The sequence below is a fragment of the Epinephelus lanceolatus genome, chromosome 9 (assembly GCF_041903045.1).
Source record: "Epinephelus lanceolatus isolate andai-2023 chromosome 9, ASM4190304v1, whole genome shotgun sequence".
NCBI lineage: Eukaryota > Metazoa > Chordata > Actinopteri > Perciformes > Serranidae > Epinephelus > Epinephelus lanceolatus.
Window position 1 is genome coordinate 35,901,881 of NC_135742.1, and position 15,804 is coordinate 35,917,684.

Sequence of the window (15,804 nt, forward strand, 5' to 3'; positions counted from 1 at the left end):
GCTTTGTGCAAATATTTAATACTTATTATCAATTCATAGTAGCACTCTATAGTTACTGAACTCAAAGAGATTTAAAGAGGCATATTTCCACTATCTTGTGTGGAGAGGGGTATTTCAGTGAGGTCGCACTTAACCAAAGGCCCCCTCATTTAATGTCAACTCTTCAGGTGCCCATAAAAAGCAGAAGAACCCTCACTTGCTATAACTTGAATATTTTTATGTGTCCTTTGGTCTACTCTCAGTATTTGGAGTTTTCCTATAACCATGTGGCTGTTCCATGCAGTGCACAACAGACCCAATTCTTTAAAAAAAATCTATCAAGCCTTTTTCTTATATGGTATTTTTATAGGAAATGTACAGGTTCAAATAATAGATTAATTACGGCTGAATTCTATTTAGCTTCTCTGATTTTAGGGGCTTCATTATTGTTATTAGTAAAGGCTGAGTTTTTCCTGCTATAAAAAGTCAAAATATGCTGTGATAAAGACATGTGCTGCTTAAATAAACAGTATAAAATATATGTGGCCAACATCACTCATTTAAATTTAAGAAAAGATGAAAGTTTGCTGCTCTTATGTTGAATTAGAGCAATGTTAATTTGAGATGCAACATAGTTGTTGTGTGTGTTTGAAATCTCCCCACGAGCTACCCTAACTTTACATAAATAGATTATATCACTTATGAAACCATTTCCACTCCTCCTGTATTTTAGTGGAAGGAAATAAATTTAACTGAACGTGCTGTGCATTTTCACTGATCTGTTACTGTTGGTGAATAGTGACCCCAACTGGCAAATTATGATATTGTGATTCATATGATCCTCATGTAGTCTGCCCCTCAAGACTTAATTAGATGCTACATGGGTATATTTAATTCATTTTTGTGACACTCTTAAATCTGTAATCTGGGGCACTGGTGTTGGCAGTGCAAAAGAAAATCATGAAAACACAGTGTTCATAAACAGCCTGACTATATGCGCAGAGAATGTTTGTAGACATATTGTCAGTGTGGCTTTATTACATTGACATGTCAGATAAGATCATTAAAAAGAACATTTCTGACTAGTAGCTCTCAAATAACTAGTTTTCTCACACAGCATTGACCAACAACATTCTTATTTTGGTGTCAAAGCAGCATCTACACATAGGTAAGTGAATCTTGCATAGACACACCTGATAAAGAAAGTGTGTTCTTGAGTGTATTTTTTTAGCACTAAGAATAAACAAACGTAAAACACCCATTTCAGATCGAGACATTCGCAGATTTTGTCTTTTATGCATTGCAGTTAACATTCTTGTGTGATGCAGAACTGTGTTTCTGTGTGGAGATAAATTTGTCTCAATATTATTTGTGTTAACATATCGACAAGCTGTGCATAAATGTGTGATCTTTAATCGTAAAACACCTTTTGCAAATGCAAAGAGAGATTTGTACTCCCAAAGGTATTTTGCAAATATAAAATTGATCTGTGCAAATACACAAATAGATTCCACAAATAATAAAACATCTGTACATATATTAAATGTGTTTACAAATAAATAAAAAGGCATTTGTGAATACCTTCCTAACATTCACAAATTTCAAACAGATGTTTGGGTATCCAGTTTTTATTTGTGAATCTCAATTCTAAGCTTGCAGATTTGCATTTTACACACAGAGTTTTTTTTCTTTTTTGTGGAATTTGTGTGTTTGCAGATGTGTTTTAAATTTGCCAAATATTTTTGTGAGTTTACAAATCTTTTTTGTGGTTGTTGAAATTGTTTTATATTTACAGATTACACAAGGATTGTCAATCTCCTCAAACAAATAATATTGACACAAAGCTCTCTCCATACTCTGACACATATTTAAAAATAAAATCAAAATTCCAAAAGAAAATGAATAGTCAACCTTTAACAGTTTCATTTATAGAGGCAATTCATTCACATTCATGTTAACATGTTGCCCATCGCCCAAAATGAGTAACGCCAATGCTGATTGGCTGAATCATACCAGTTAGCGATTATAGAGGGATGTTGTGATTGGTCCGCTTATCTATCAGTTATCAAAAAGCCGGTACTGGGAGGTGGAGCCTGAATTGCTTTTGCCGCTGTGGTTTTCTTCAAGATGGCGGGGCTGCAGTTGAGGCAGTATGGTGGCGCGTCGAGAATAAAATAATTTAGAAAGGTAGTCAGGTGCTCAATAGGAGACAGTCGCGTAAATTATATATCGGTGAGTATTTCTGTAATAAACCGTTGTCGGTCTAGCCTACCAGTCCTGCAGCCGCAGAGATTTGTACAGCTTTATGGTTTCTCGCTAGCATATTAGCATTGATGATAACGTTACCAAGGGCCCGCTGTGCAGCTGTAGACTGAACAGATGCGCTAAAGCGAGGCTCTCCCCCCATTTTATTTCACCAGTAATTTGCTTGATATTAGAATTTGGACAAACTTATTCCCAAACAAACTGACCCGCATGTTACGTCGAAGTTAATTTTCAGCAGCCAACATGATATACTGTTCGTAGTAACGCTTGTAAGGTTACGTTAAATATTACGCTGTTAGTCGTAAAGTTTGCACTAACATCTAACGTCACTCTCATTGCTCCTTTTCTTCCAGCTCCCAGAAGATACCAGTGGAGGATGATCAGTGCCTAGATCCCATATTAAGCTGAATGCATTGTGATTTCCAATAATTGAGACAGTGATTCTGAAAGCTGTCTACATTAATGAAAAGAACAATGTAGTCAGCTTAGCATTTTCACCTCTGGTACGTGGTCTATACAGGGATGTGCTTCTGCATGCATTCTGGGTTTAGATAAGAGGAGAGTCTCAACAGGTCAGATTTTAGAATAAATTATTAGTCTGTGTAAGTTGAAGTTTGTTACATAGGAAATGGAGATAGATGATGTGCTACCCCCTCTCCCCTTGGAGCCACCTGATGATTTTGGCCAAGATGAGGGCAGAGCACCTCCACCACCTCCCCTGCAAACGTCCAGTGACGCAGAGGTAATGGACGTTAGCTCTGGTGGTGATGGATACACATACACCCCAGGGGACGGGGAAGCCAAGCCACAGCTGCCCCTCAGCAAGGGCTCAATAACCTTCTATAGCCACCTCTCAGATGAGGCCAATCCCAACCCACCGTGTCCCAGAACAGCCCGCCACGCTCCCCCGGTCACCGCGTTTCTACCAGACCTCAAGCTTCTCAGAGATGTTAAGATCAGTGTTAGCTTTACTGAAAGCAGCAATAGCAAAGATAGGAAGGTTTTGTACACAGGTGAAGGGCAGGAGAGAGTAAGTGAAGACGGCTTAGATAGCCTCAATGGTGAGTTGCATGATTTGACAAGTGAGCAGGAAGCGGCTGAGGGTTGCTCTGGAGCAGGAAACATAGCAGGCAGAAGATCAGAGGAGGCTGAGGCAGACCTGGAAAACAAGGTAGAGTTCGCTGTGCTGGATGAGTTGGATGACTTCTACGAGAACTTCCTGGACCATGACGATGCAGAGCATGGTGGCTTTAAGTCTGAGGTCATAGTTCAGCAGGAGCAAGCAGATGAGGAGGCCGTGGCTTTCTCCTATGAGGTACGTCTGTTCCTATGTCTGCAGTAACCCTTGTCATTATCAGCTACACACCCATTTTGACCTTTACTGTCAAGCAGAATTAATGTAGCTCTAATACAGCCCATACAGTTCAGTCCATGCAAGAGAGGACATTATTAAAACTGTGACATTAAACACAGCCTCTGTCATTTCAGCAACAAAAACAACAATGTTGTCCAGTGGGGAAAAAAAAAGCTGAACTTGGTTCAACATTTGCTGCAATACAACATGGAGTAGGCCACACATATCCATGCACCTATACACAAATGCACCTGGGACAGCATTATTTTGCTGTTTACTCAATGTTTTAGATTAAGGACAGGACATCAAAACAAAGATAATTATAGACCTCCTGGATCATGTCTTCTCACTAATGGAGCACAGTGCAGATTGTAGCAGGAATACAGCCCATTTGAGGGACAGTTCACCCACAAATCAAAAATTCATATTTTAAAGCTCATCCAAAGAGGGTGCCATTTATGTTTACACCTGTCATGAGCATTAGCCTCCTGTCCATTAGTCAGGGTTCCTACACATTTGGAATTTCAAAATTCCATACTTTTCCATACCTTAATTTCCAGACTTCTCAGACTTTTTTGTTTGTTTGTTTGTTTCAGAGAATATGCGACATCTGAGTAAATATATCAGTGTATAATATTTCCCATCATATTTAATTATTCTTAATAGGCGATTGTAGCCAAGTACCATAATGGGATGCAAATAAAAACTCAGGTAAGTTCAATGTCTGAGCTGTGGCAAAAAGGTTGGGACTCTGGGTGCAAGCAACGCAGTAACGAGACGTCGGTGTTTTTTCCTTTCATGTGGCTCAGAATCGCCTTCTCCCCCATGTTGGCAATGTCAAACGATTTCACACAAAGCTTGCATCTAGCTCTGTGTGAATTGGGAAACCTTGGCCAACCAGTATTTATATACAGTATTGTCAAGCCATCCATCCAAAAACTTGCATCTACACATTGTGAACCACGTGAAACTCGTCGTCTTGTCGAAGGTGCAGTATTGGAGTGAAACTTGATACCTGGGGGGCTGGAGGACGGTCATGGGGCAGCGGACTGCACATACCACTTGTCAACCGGGTAAAAGGGGCGGTATGTTTTCTGAGACGTTGGCTCTCACACAAACTGTGCTTGCCCCGGCATAAAACACGATCCGGATTGATTCAATTATTTTTGGAAATACCTAATTTTCTATTTTAGAAAACAGTATTTTAGAACACTGGTAATAGTGTGGAAACATACATATTTTTCCATACTTTATTTTTGATTTTCCATACTTTTTAATACCTGAAAATTGATCAAATTTATTTCCATACTTTTCATACTTGCGTAGGAACCCTGATTAGTAGATGCACGCTTCCTTGTGCGTGGTGATTTGGTTGACAGACAACAGTTCCTACATGACAATTGCTCACAACACGGTCTGTGAAATTATCTTTAGCAACCAGGTCATGATTTCTGGAAAAAGGCATTGCTGTTGTGTTTTTCAAATTGATTATTGTGGTGCTTTGAGCACCACTAACTGAGTGCCATCTAGTTTAGTTATATTTGAGAGAAGGCAGACATCTTTACGGCCACTATCTCCAACACTCGACAGCTCACACCAAAACAATCTAGATTTTTGGGATGAATTGTCCAGGCATTTGTATTTTGGGGATGGGTTTGTTAGGATTGTCAGTGGTTTTCCAAATTGAGACCACATTTCCATAAACCTTGTATCTTATGCAAAGAAGGCTTTGCTGTTTAACTGACTGAGTACACAATACAATATTAAAAGCTAGTAATAGGACATTTAGCCAGTTCTTCTTTGCAATGCCAGTGTTGCACTAAATATAGGTTGGGCTGTACATTTATAGTTATGTTATAAGCTATAGGGGGAAAATATTTAGGGAATATGTAGTATAAAGTATTGCCAGAATTGGGAAAAATAGTGTTGTAATGATTTCTTGATTTAATATTGCACCACCTCAGACCATTTCCTTATCAGTGGGCTGTGACTGGTTAAAACCGGATAAATGAAGCAGCAGAAACTTAGATAAATGTTTGTTGCTGTTGTTGTTGTTGTTTTATTACTGAAAATGCAAAGTGAAATGCTGGAAGAGGTTAGTGCCATTTTCAATTTCTTCCATTAAATGTTGGGTTTCCTTTGATGCAAAAGTAATCAATAATAATAAAAAGAGCGAGTCAAGGCTGCTAAAAATGTGTCATTTGTAGAAGTTGATATAGGTTTGATATTGTCTCATTCTAAATCCAGAAGTAGTTTACTGTTATGCCCAAAGTGGCACTGATGTTTTTTTTTGGTTTTGTTTGGTTTTTTTTTTTGCTGTTGGTTTGGTCTTTTTCTCCACCGATTGTTCACTTTACAGCACCACATCAGTTAAAATTTCTGCTCAGAAGAAACTCCCCTACACTGGTGACCCATCCCTCTCTCCTGGCCCTAACCTTTGACTCTTCCAGGAGGAGTTTGACAATGATGTCGATGCTCTGCTGGAGGAGGGCATGCCGGTCCCAAAAAAGATGCGTGTGACAGAGGACAAGTATGGCGGGGACAGTGATCATCAGTCAGATGGTGAAGGAGGTGTTCAGCCCATGATGACCAAAATTAAGACAGTCCTGAAGAGTGAGTGGTGGATCTGTCGGTTTTAGGGTTGGGTACTAACAAGGAATTGTGGATTGAGGTTTCAGGAGTATGGGGCACAATGTGATATGATCTTCCAACCAGTATATGCTATTTGTCACAAAGTGAATTAATACCAAATATAGGATAGTATTGTGTTACTAGTTTTTAGCTTTATGTTTCACAATAGTGTGCATTGCTGATATAGATTACATTACAGGGTTTAGCCAGGGAAAAAATAATAGAATGAATGGTCATGACAACAGTGACAGCATTCAAGGAGCCAGACTTGGGTGTCAGTTCTATTGGAGTCAATGAGGCGGGCACTGCAAGTCACACTTTAACCCATCATATCTTTGTTGTTTCAACTTTGAAAGAAAATTTCTTCCACCAGATTAAAAACACACATTATGTGATGTTGTCTGACATTTTTTTTAATCTAAATAAGCACATTTGTTTTTCTTGTTATTGGTCCAGCAGTTGGATCTCAGCCTCTGCTGGACAGAGCTCCCTGAGGTGAGGTTTTGCAGTAACAACCAAATGAGCAATGGAGTAGGATAAAGCATGAAACGGTGTCTCTTGTGCACCATCTCCGTTGCCTTGATGCTAGAGAGGAATTGAGGGTTGCTGAATTTACATTATAGCACTACCCTGCTATACTACTACTATAGCAAGGACTTCACAACCTTAATACATATTTTATGAATAAACAAACTCACAATAGGAAAGGAAATACTCTGTTTTCCTTATTTAACAAAAACATACAACCATACACCAGTCCCAAGTTTCTCTTTTTCACTGAAAGACTGATGTTGGTCCGACGCTGTTTATTTCCTTGGTCTCGCTAAACGGGTAAATAGGGTAATATTTTAAAAGTAACAGATTGCTTATTTGAAAACCTAACTAAACAACAGTAAGCCGAAACGGAAATCTCAAACAAGTGAGTGTGACTCACTTCATGGCCCCCGTGACTTGTGTTGTCACCATAACAACTCACAGCAATTGCCATTTTCTGTTAATGTGGTCAAATAACCACAGCAAACAGTTCAATGTCCTTTCTAGTCATTTCTATGGTAGCAACACATGAAAGTTTTATAATAATTAATAGAGGAGTTCACCTCATAAAGTAAGAGTGTAGTGTTAACTGCCTACCTTTACATTTTCCCAGGTCGTGGGCGTCCTCCCACCGAGCCTCTACCTGATGGATGGATCATGACATTCCATAACTCAGGCATTCCAGTCTACCTGCACAGGGAAACCAGGGTGGTTACCTGGTCCAGACCCTACTTCCTTGGGACAGGCAGTATTAGGGTAAGATGCAACAAAAGTGTTATATCTAATTAACTTGACAGGGGTTTTGATCTTCTCATTAGTTGAGTGCACCACCTTTTGTGTCAGTTCTCTAAACACAATTATTAGTTACATATTCAGTTTGTAGTGCTGCTCAGTGTTAAGCAACAGCCTCGCAATATTAATCTGCCACTGATAGCTTTATTGCATTCCAAAATATGAGCATTTCTTAATTCAAAAACAGCAGTTTAGAACAATTTTTTTAAGGCCGTATTCCAGCCTAATTCTTAAAAGTCAGGGTAAAGCTAGCCATGGCGTTGAACTTGAGCCAACTTGTTACAACACTTCTTTGTTGGTACAGAAACATGACCCTCCTACCAGCAGCATCCCTTGCCTACATTACAAGAAAATGAAGGAACAGGAGGAAAAGGAGCTGAATGGGGAGGTGACATCTAATGCAGAGAAGTCTCCTGTCAAGCCTGGTGTTGAGGCCAATGATGAAGAGCAAGCAGGCAGGTCAGATGCTACAGCTGAGGAGCAAGACGGCGTCCCTACCCCCAGTATGACTGACGGTGGCCCAGGTGGAGAGGGTACCACCAATGACAGTCTGCAGGGTAAAGAGTCCCAACCCTGTGACACTGCCCAAGGAGCCTTAGGACAAGTCAAGGCCAAGGTGGAGGTGTGCAAGGACGAGTCCATAGGTAAGAGCTTTGCATTGTTCGTTTCCAGTGATTGTTTTTGCTGCTCTAAGAACTCGTCAAGCTGTTTTTCATTTAATGATCTAACCTAATAAAATCTCATCACAGAACTTGAAGACTTTCGCTTGTACCTTGAAAAATGCTTTGACTTTGAACAAGTCACAGTAAAGAAGTTTCGTACCTGGGCTGAAAGAAGACAGTTTAACAGAGACATGAAGAGGAAGCAGGCGGAGTCAGAGCGACCCATCCTGCCTGCCAACCAGAAACTCATCACACTTTCAGTCCAAGATGCACCAACTAAGAAAGGTAACAGTTATATAGATTCATACTTAATTTGGGTTGGGATCCGGATCCAGTTCTTTTTTGGAACCAGGTCCAAAGTTCCAGTTCCGGAAGCGGTTCCATCACATTTGGAGTAACGGTTCCTGCAAACGGTTCCTAGATTGTAAAAAAAAAAACATGCATTTCCATTAGAGTGCGGCACGGGCCACATATTTCTTTCCAAACCCGACCGAGCCCGACATTATTCAGTGACTAAAGCACTGAGTTTGTGTCACACAGTTGTTATGGTTACAGGCTATTTAACAGGCCGGGCGTGTGCCGTGGGTGCTCAGTGGAGAGGGAGACCTCCGTGTTTGAGACAGGAGCGGGCGGCGGGAGGTCCGAGGCTTCCAGCAAGGGGAGAGGGAGAAATATAACAAAATAAGATAAAATAGGAAAAACCTGTCTCCCTCTTTTATTTAATTTTCAGCGTTTAATCAAGGCAGAGGCGGGCGGCTGGAGGTCCGAGACTTCCAGCGAGGGGAGCGGTAGAAACAAACAGCCAATGTGTGTCTGTGTGTGTTATGTTCAGGTGTTGTCACGTAAATAACAGAGCCCAAGCATGAATGCATATAGGTATTTTTTATTACATTGCTGTGGTTAATTTGAGGTAATAGTGTTACTGTAGAAATCAGAGAATCACTTTTTGTTGTTAAATATTCTCAGGGAGATGATACAGGCTCTAAATCTGAAATACACACCACACACAAATGTGTATTTTCATCTAATTGTACTGTGCAACAGTTAGAATAAAGTTTTTGTATTTGTATGATTGCATTTGTGTTTATTATATACTTGTTTAAGTATAGCAAGTGTAATGAATATAATGTAGGAATCGGTAAGGGGAATCGGACTGTTAAGAAGGAATCGGAATCATTAAAATCCTAACGACTCCCAACCCTATACTTAATAAATGTCATACAAGTCATGCTTTTTTAGAACGGCTTGTGTTACTTTTTTAATCGTCGGTAACCAATGAAACCTTTAAAAACAACCATTTATCCTCATAGATATTGTCTGGGTAGCCCAGGGATGGGAATCGCAAACTGCAAGCTTATCAATTCCTTCTATTCACGTCGACATGTTACTCTGACAGTTGGGTAATTGCAAAACAATGACTTCAAAGTCGTGTGTACACTGCTAGAAACTTACAGCAAGAGTCATGGAGAGGAACGAACGGTCCAAAGTATGACTTCAAAGATCGATGACAACATTGCTGCTTTTAGTGTCTATAAAATGTCCATTTTTAAAGTGCGGAAACACCATCAATATACTAAAACATCTTTCTATGCAAGATGAGCTTAAATTCCAGGGATGTCATACATTTGCATATCTACACACGAGTGCCACCGGAGTGCTTCCTAATCGAGCAGCATGTCCATTACTGAGGGTTAATATCATGTCATAACATTAGCGCCGTGCAGGCAGGCTTAGCATATTTTGAAAATGAATGCAGTACATGTATTACCTCATGCGATCGACACTATGTTCAGACACATAATAAAACCATTGCATTGATGCTGATACCTGTGTAGGCCTACTTTCTCCCCCAGAAATTAATTAAATTAATCAGGAATCAGTAAGTGAATCCATAAAGAATTGGACTGATAAGCAGAATCAATGATGGCATTGTTATCAGTAAAATCTTATCAATAACCCAACTCTAGTGTATCCTGATATCACTCTATACTCTGTGCCATAGAACCCCACTGTCATCTGAAAAGCTATTGGAAACCCCACAAAAGCCATTCTACATTTGCATTTGGAAGACACGTTTGCTTTGTGATGAACATGGGCAGTGTCATTTTTATTCCTTTAAGCCAGCTGTGGATGATCTCCTTTTGTCTTGACTTTTCTGTGGTGTAGTAAAAAGGAACTTGCCAACTGTCAGCTTCAGATCTTTTTGCAAAAAGTGTGGAAGTCAAAATCAATTGTAGTAAACTTGCCCTTATGTCAGTTTATGCTGTTTGTGAGTATACTATCATTGTCAAAGTTGTGCTTCTAGTGTATTGTAGTTGATGCATTTTAATTTTCTGTTGTAACAGAATTTGTCATCAACCCTAACGGAAAGTCTGAAGTTTGCATCTTGCATGAATATATGCAACGCGTCCTAAAGGTTCGACCTGTTTACAACTTTTTTGAATGTGGTAAGTTCATTTTTTGTAAGTGTTCTTAGGGAGTCAAGGTATTTAAAGTTCTATGTCAGTTCTGTCTCATCAGATGTAAATTGTTATTTATTTAAGAGCGAACTGAATAGGCATGGTGTCTCTGGTATGACTTGTGATGTGTAAATCTACTTCACTCATTCTGTCTACACAGCCCAGTACACTAATTTTGAAATCAGTGTACAGTGCACACAGAACTATTGCTATTACCGCTTATACATTAAAGTTTGTTGTTTTGTGTTAAAATATATCAAATCAAACTGAATTTTTGTGCCCCACAGAGAACCCAAGTGAACCCTTTGGAGCGTCAGTCATTATAGATGGAGTAACTTACGGTACAGGAACCGCAAGCAGTAAAAAACTTGCCAAGAATAAAGCTGGTAACTTTTTTTGATTTACAGTACTTGGCATTGACATAGACTGGTTGGTGTATTTAACAACTGAGTAGTCATTGTATTAGCTCAGAGTACCACTGTCAGTGGGTAAAGAGATTAGGAAAGCAGTGAGGTCTTAATGGGGGAATTTTGAAATGTCCATAATTGTAAATCTTTTTTTTTTTTACAAGTGTTAGTTTGTCTTAAATGTTAAGCAGTTAAAGGGCTTCTTGTAAAGAGCCAGCTTGGTCCTAGTTTAAAATAATTAAAGTGTGTTTTATACATCATGTTGGAGGTACATGACACTGACTAGAATGGAACATATGCGACTTATAATTTTCTTCAACAAAATGAATTAGCTGACACATACCAAAATAAAGATTACAATATTATATTATTACTAAATGATAAACTTGCATGTTGTGATATGTTACTAGTTTTGCTCTCACTGTAATGTGGTGTAAACTTCAGCTCGAGCCACACTGGAAATCCTCATCCCTGACTTTGTGAAGCAGACCTCGGAGGAGAAGCCTGTTGAGGGCGATGAACTGGAGGTACCTTTTTTCTCACATTCTTTACTTTTTATTTATGATCTTAGCTGGAATCTTTTTCAGCAAAGTGGAATATAGTAAGCTGACGTTCACCTATGTATCAGCATTGGCAGGCAGGCTTTGGGGATTATGACAACAAGAACTGTTGCCAAAGTTAAAACATGTTTCCCTCTTAAGGCTAATATATTGTTGAATCAGAGGTAACACAGTGTGTATTCTGCTCCACAGTATTTTAATCATATCAGTATAGAAGACTCGAGGGTATATGAGCTGACCAACAAAGCAGGACTACTTTCGCCATATCAGATTCTTCATGAGTGCCTTAAAAGGTAAGAGGTAATGCATAATGCCATCAATCAGGTACATTTTAATCAGTATTTTTGGTTGTGTGACTTTTTTTTTCAAGATTTTATCTAATGAAAAGTTGAGGGCGGCACAGTGCCACTCGCAGCATGAGGGTACAAGGATTGTGGCGTTTGCATGTTCTTGTGCCAGATTGCAACCCTGAAAAGTATGAGCAGTAACAGATAATGGATGAAGAGTTTAGTCTGATGCAGTGCATTACAACTGAACACAGTTCAATGCATTGAACACAAGCTGCCGGTGTGCAAGCCTTTACATGATCTGTTGCTACTTGATGTTCAAGACCTGTTCTGTCACTGTTGCCAAGGTCAACAAAGTGCCAGGCTGCAGATAGATTTGAATTTTATTGTTACGTCTTTCCTGTAGAAACCATGGAATGGGAGACACCAGCATTAAATTTGAGGTGATCCCAGGGAAAAACCAGAAGAGTGAATATGTGATGACATGTGGGAAGCACACTGTGCGTGGCTGGTGTAAGTAGACCCTTATCCTCCTCTATCCACATGCTGAGACTGAACCAGTCGATGAGTAGAGCTGAAGAGTTGGGTTTTTAAAGTGAGTGCTCGGATGTCTCGAAGTGGGGTTAATCATAGTCAGTGGATGTTGGTCAGCATGTCCCCAGTTTGGAGAAGAAGGCGGGAGTACTGCCATGGAAGCTAAGCAATGTACAATTTAGGTGTATGCAGTATTTAGAATACTTTCACCGTTCTGCTTTACCACCGACAACCCTTTTATATGGGGAATTGAAGCTGTTATATCCATCTATGCTCTCTTAAAAGCCATCAGGCTCCTTTATTCCATTACATTTTTTTTAGGTGGCTAAAATACATTTTGTTGCTGGCCCCACAGCAATACATTGTTCAGCTTCCATGGCAGTACTCATGCCTTCTTCATAAACTGGGAGCATGTAGACTGCCATCTACTGTAGGTAATACACAGACTATGGGTAAGTGCCTCATACAACCCCAAAAATCTGCACTATCCCTTTAATTACCATGTCCATTTTGTTTCACAGAGTCTTTAACAAACAAGTAAAAATACATGTAGCTTTCAGTGACATGCTTTCAACATTTGCCACCAGGCAAGAACAAGAGGGTGGGCAAACAACTAGCATCTCAGAAGATCTTGCAGATGCTTCATCCCCACGTCAAGAACTGGGGCTCACTGCTGCGCATGTACGGCAGAGAGAGCAATAAGATGGTCAAGAAGGTTAGTACCCTCTTAAAGATTTACTGTAATGCTTCATGGAAAACTGGGGGGAGGGGGGGAGTTTGGCTGTAATTTAATCTTTCTGTTTTATGTTGAGCTTTATTTACGGTAAATACTTAATATCTGATTTTATCTCAAGAGGATAAGAGATCTGGTTCTGAGAACTGTGTCAGCTTTCTTTTCCAGCATGTAATACATGCCAATGCACACATTAAGGTCAACAGTCAAACCTTAAAAGCAGTTAAACGTCTTCCAGTATTAAACTCTCACCACACCAACATGCAGCTTTGAGTCAACAATTATCAGGCTTATCAACTGATTGCCATGTAATGTCTCTTCCAAGAACAACCAATAAAAAAATGAATGGTGATATACTGGTAATGGAGATAGTTCTTCATTATGCAAGCACACTTCCATGACTCTTAAAACGACTGATCTCTTGCAGGAGAGCTCTGACAAGAGTGTGATCGAGCTTCAGCAGTATGCCAAAAAGAACAAGCCAAACCTTCATATCTTGAACAAGCTGCAAGAAGAAATGAGGAAACTAGCCGCGCAGAGGGTGAGAATTTGAATTCAGTCACTTAAGTGTCATTCTAACCAGTGTTAAACATTTATCCTGTTTTCTAAACCCTCATCTGAACTTCCACTCACTGATTTGTACTTCAGTCCTTAGATTTTCATTTGTGATTGGTTCCAAACATGAACAGAAGTACTTGTTGTGCATCAGGCATTTTGTCACCAGAGGGCTCATTGAAGGAAAGACGAGGTGGTAGTTTTGATCCAGAATTAATCCAAAAAAGACCCAGAATTTAATTTGGGGAAACAGTAAATCTGCAGGGTCTCAGGTAGTGACTGTGGGATGCTCTTCTCTATTGAAGCTGCACTTGATGTTTTAGGCTTAGAAGACTGGAGCGTTTTTACACACATCTTTAGAAGTGTAGCTGCCAGTCTCTGGTGGACACAATTATATGGCTATTGCCAGGATTTGTGTATTTTAGAATTGAGAATGGATTTAAAATCTTGACCATTCCCAGACTGTACTCCTCATATTATGCTTACTTTATTGTATTCCTGTACAGGAGGAAACTAGAAAGAAGCCCAAGATGACCGTAATGGAGTCTGCCCAGCCAGGGAGTGAACCCCTCTGCACTGTTGACGTTTAAGTCTCGAAATCACTGATGACCCACGGCACTGAAACCCAATCACTGTCAGACATCACACACCACCATCCATTACTTAATTATGCATCACATAGATCTAATGGCAATATAGTTACACGTTGACCAGGCCGGTAGAACTGCTTGCTTCCTTCACCCATGTTTTATTGGTTCAGCTGGTAGATATAAAGGTAGGTCTAAATGCACTAACAGACAGTAGAGAAAATATCGTCTACCTCTCTAGATGAATCCTCGCTATGGCACTAGAAAAAAAACACACCCAGGCTACAGAGAAGTTAACATGACTTGATCACATATGAACCACATCAAAATAAAAATGCATGCTTTGACCGCAGAAACCACTACACACCTTGGTTTTGTTTTGAAGTGACGTATTCAACAGAGTACCAGCACTATTAGTTTTGTTTGTGCTTAAAGTATGTGAAAGGGACTACTAATACTTGTGTATTTATACAATTCATTTAATTGGGAAACAAAATTACTTGTTTTTTGGGTATTTTAATGGTCGGTGTTTTGGATATTTTGGGTGCCGTTTTGTTTTTTTCCTCAGAATGGACAGTTGCTGTCTTGGTTTGCACGATTAAAAAAAACATGCGTTGTGAAGTGATGACTATTCAGAACTATTGTTATGCACTCATGTCCTGTCAGATTTTTTTTTTGTTGACTGATCATGCTGTCGGTACAGGAGTAACTGCTTTTGGGATGTTTGGGGTGACTTGCATTGGGAGGGACTTGTTGCCTTCTTTTTTTTTTTTTTTTCTTTCTTTTTTCCTTTGCTTTGGCATTACAAGAAAGTGATGCCCTGCTCCCCATGCCAACACTGCAGCAAACCCAAGCACACAGTACTGTATTATGTTTAGGGCAAAGGATCATTTCTTTCATGCTCTTAGCTCTTTGAGCGTTTTATTAAAGTACTTATGCCATGCACACTAACCAACCATTTGGTACATTTCATTAGCTTTTCAATTTTGGTGCCCTTAAGAAATCACGTTGGCTACATGTTGCCTTAGTTCATCCATTTCACGAAGGGCTCAGAGTATAATAAAGTACGCTGGACCTAAAACACCCTTCAACAGGAAGTGGAAAGACCAAGCCCCCCTTTTACTTGATAAAGCATTTATTGTTTAGCCAATTAGTATCTTAATGAAGACAGCCTGTAAAACAAAAGATACTTAAGGGAAAAATGCCTCCAGCATGTGCAGATTTTTAAGACTCGTCTTAATGGATTGTGTATTTTGTTTGTGTATGTTTGCCATCATCGTGACAGTCGATCATATTTTCTAACCACAAGTAGAATACATTTTCTCAAAAGGCAGCCTTGCAAAATTTTGTTGGTACACTGACATGAACAAAAAAGTCATTTAGTCCAACACAAGCTGATGAAAGTGTGTATACCAAAGCTTACATACAGTCTTATGCATTTTATAGAATACTTAATGTTGCTGCA

The 15,804-nt window shown here is 39.6% G+C and overlaps 1 protein-coding gene across 1 annotated transcript; it reads left to right on the top strand.

The window, feature by feature from the left end:
* The first annotated feature begins 2,733 nt into the window (after window positions 1-2,733).
* Window positions 2,734-15,668, top strand: dgcr8 (DGCR8 microprocessor complex subunit). Its single transcript, XM_033619481.2, has 13 exons — window positions 2,734-3,559; window positions 6,049-6,211; window positions 7,377-7,519; window positions 7,860-8,199; window positions 8,305-8,502; window positions 10,563-10,664; window positions 10,964-11,062; window positions 11,528-11,610; window positions 11,836-11,936; window positions 12,337-12,443; window positions 13,052-13,179; window positions 13,625-13,738; window positions 14,259-15,668. The coding sequence occupies exons 1-13, from the start codon at window positions 2,873-2,875 to the stop codon at window positions 14,340-14,342; spliced, it is 2,349 nt and encodes a 782-aa protein (XP_033475372.1). The 5' UTR covers window positions 2,734-2,872; the 3' UTR covers window positions 14,343-15,668.
* Window positions 15,669-15,804: the final 136 nt, after the last annotated feature.

What these genes read in the sequence shown, in the direction of transcription:
- dgcr8 (XM_033619481.2), top strand. Translation starts at nt 2,873, where the DNA reads ATGGAGATAGATGATGTGCTACCCCCTCTCCCCTTGGAGCCACCTGAT. An exon ending in CTTCATGAGTGCCTTAAAAG is followed by an intron (nt 11,937 to 12,336) that starts GTAAGAGGTAAT and finishes TCTTTCCTGTAG; the next exon opens with AAACCATGGAATGGGAGACA. An exon ending in GGAAACTAGCCGCGCAGAGG is followed by an intron (nt 13,739 to 14,258) that starts GTGAGAATTTGA and finishes ATTCCTGTACAG; the next exon opens with GAGGAAACTAGAAAGAAGCC.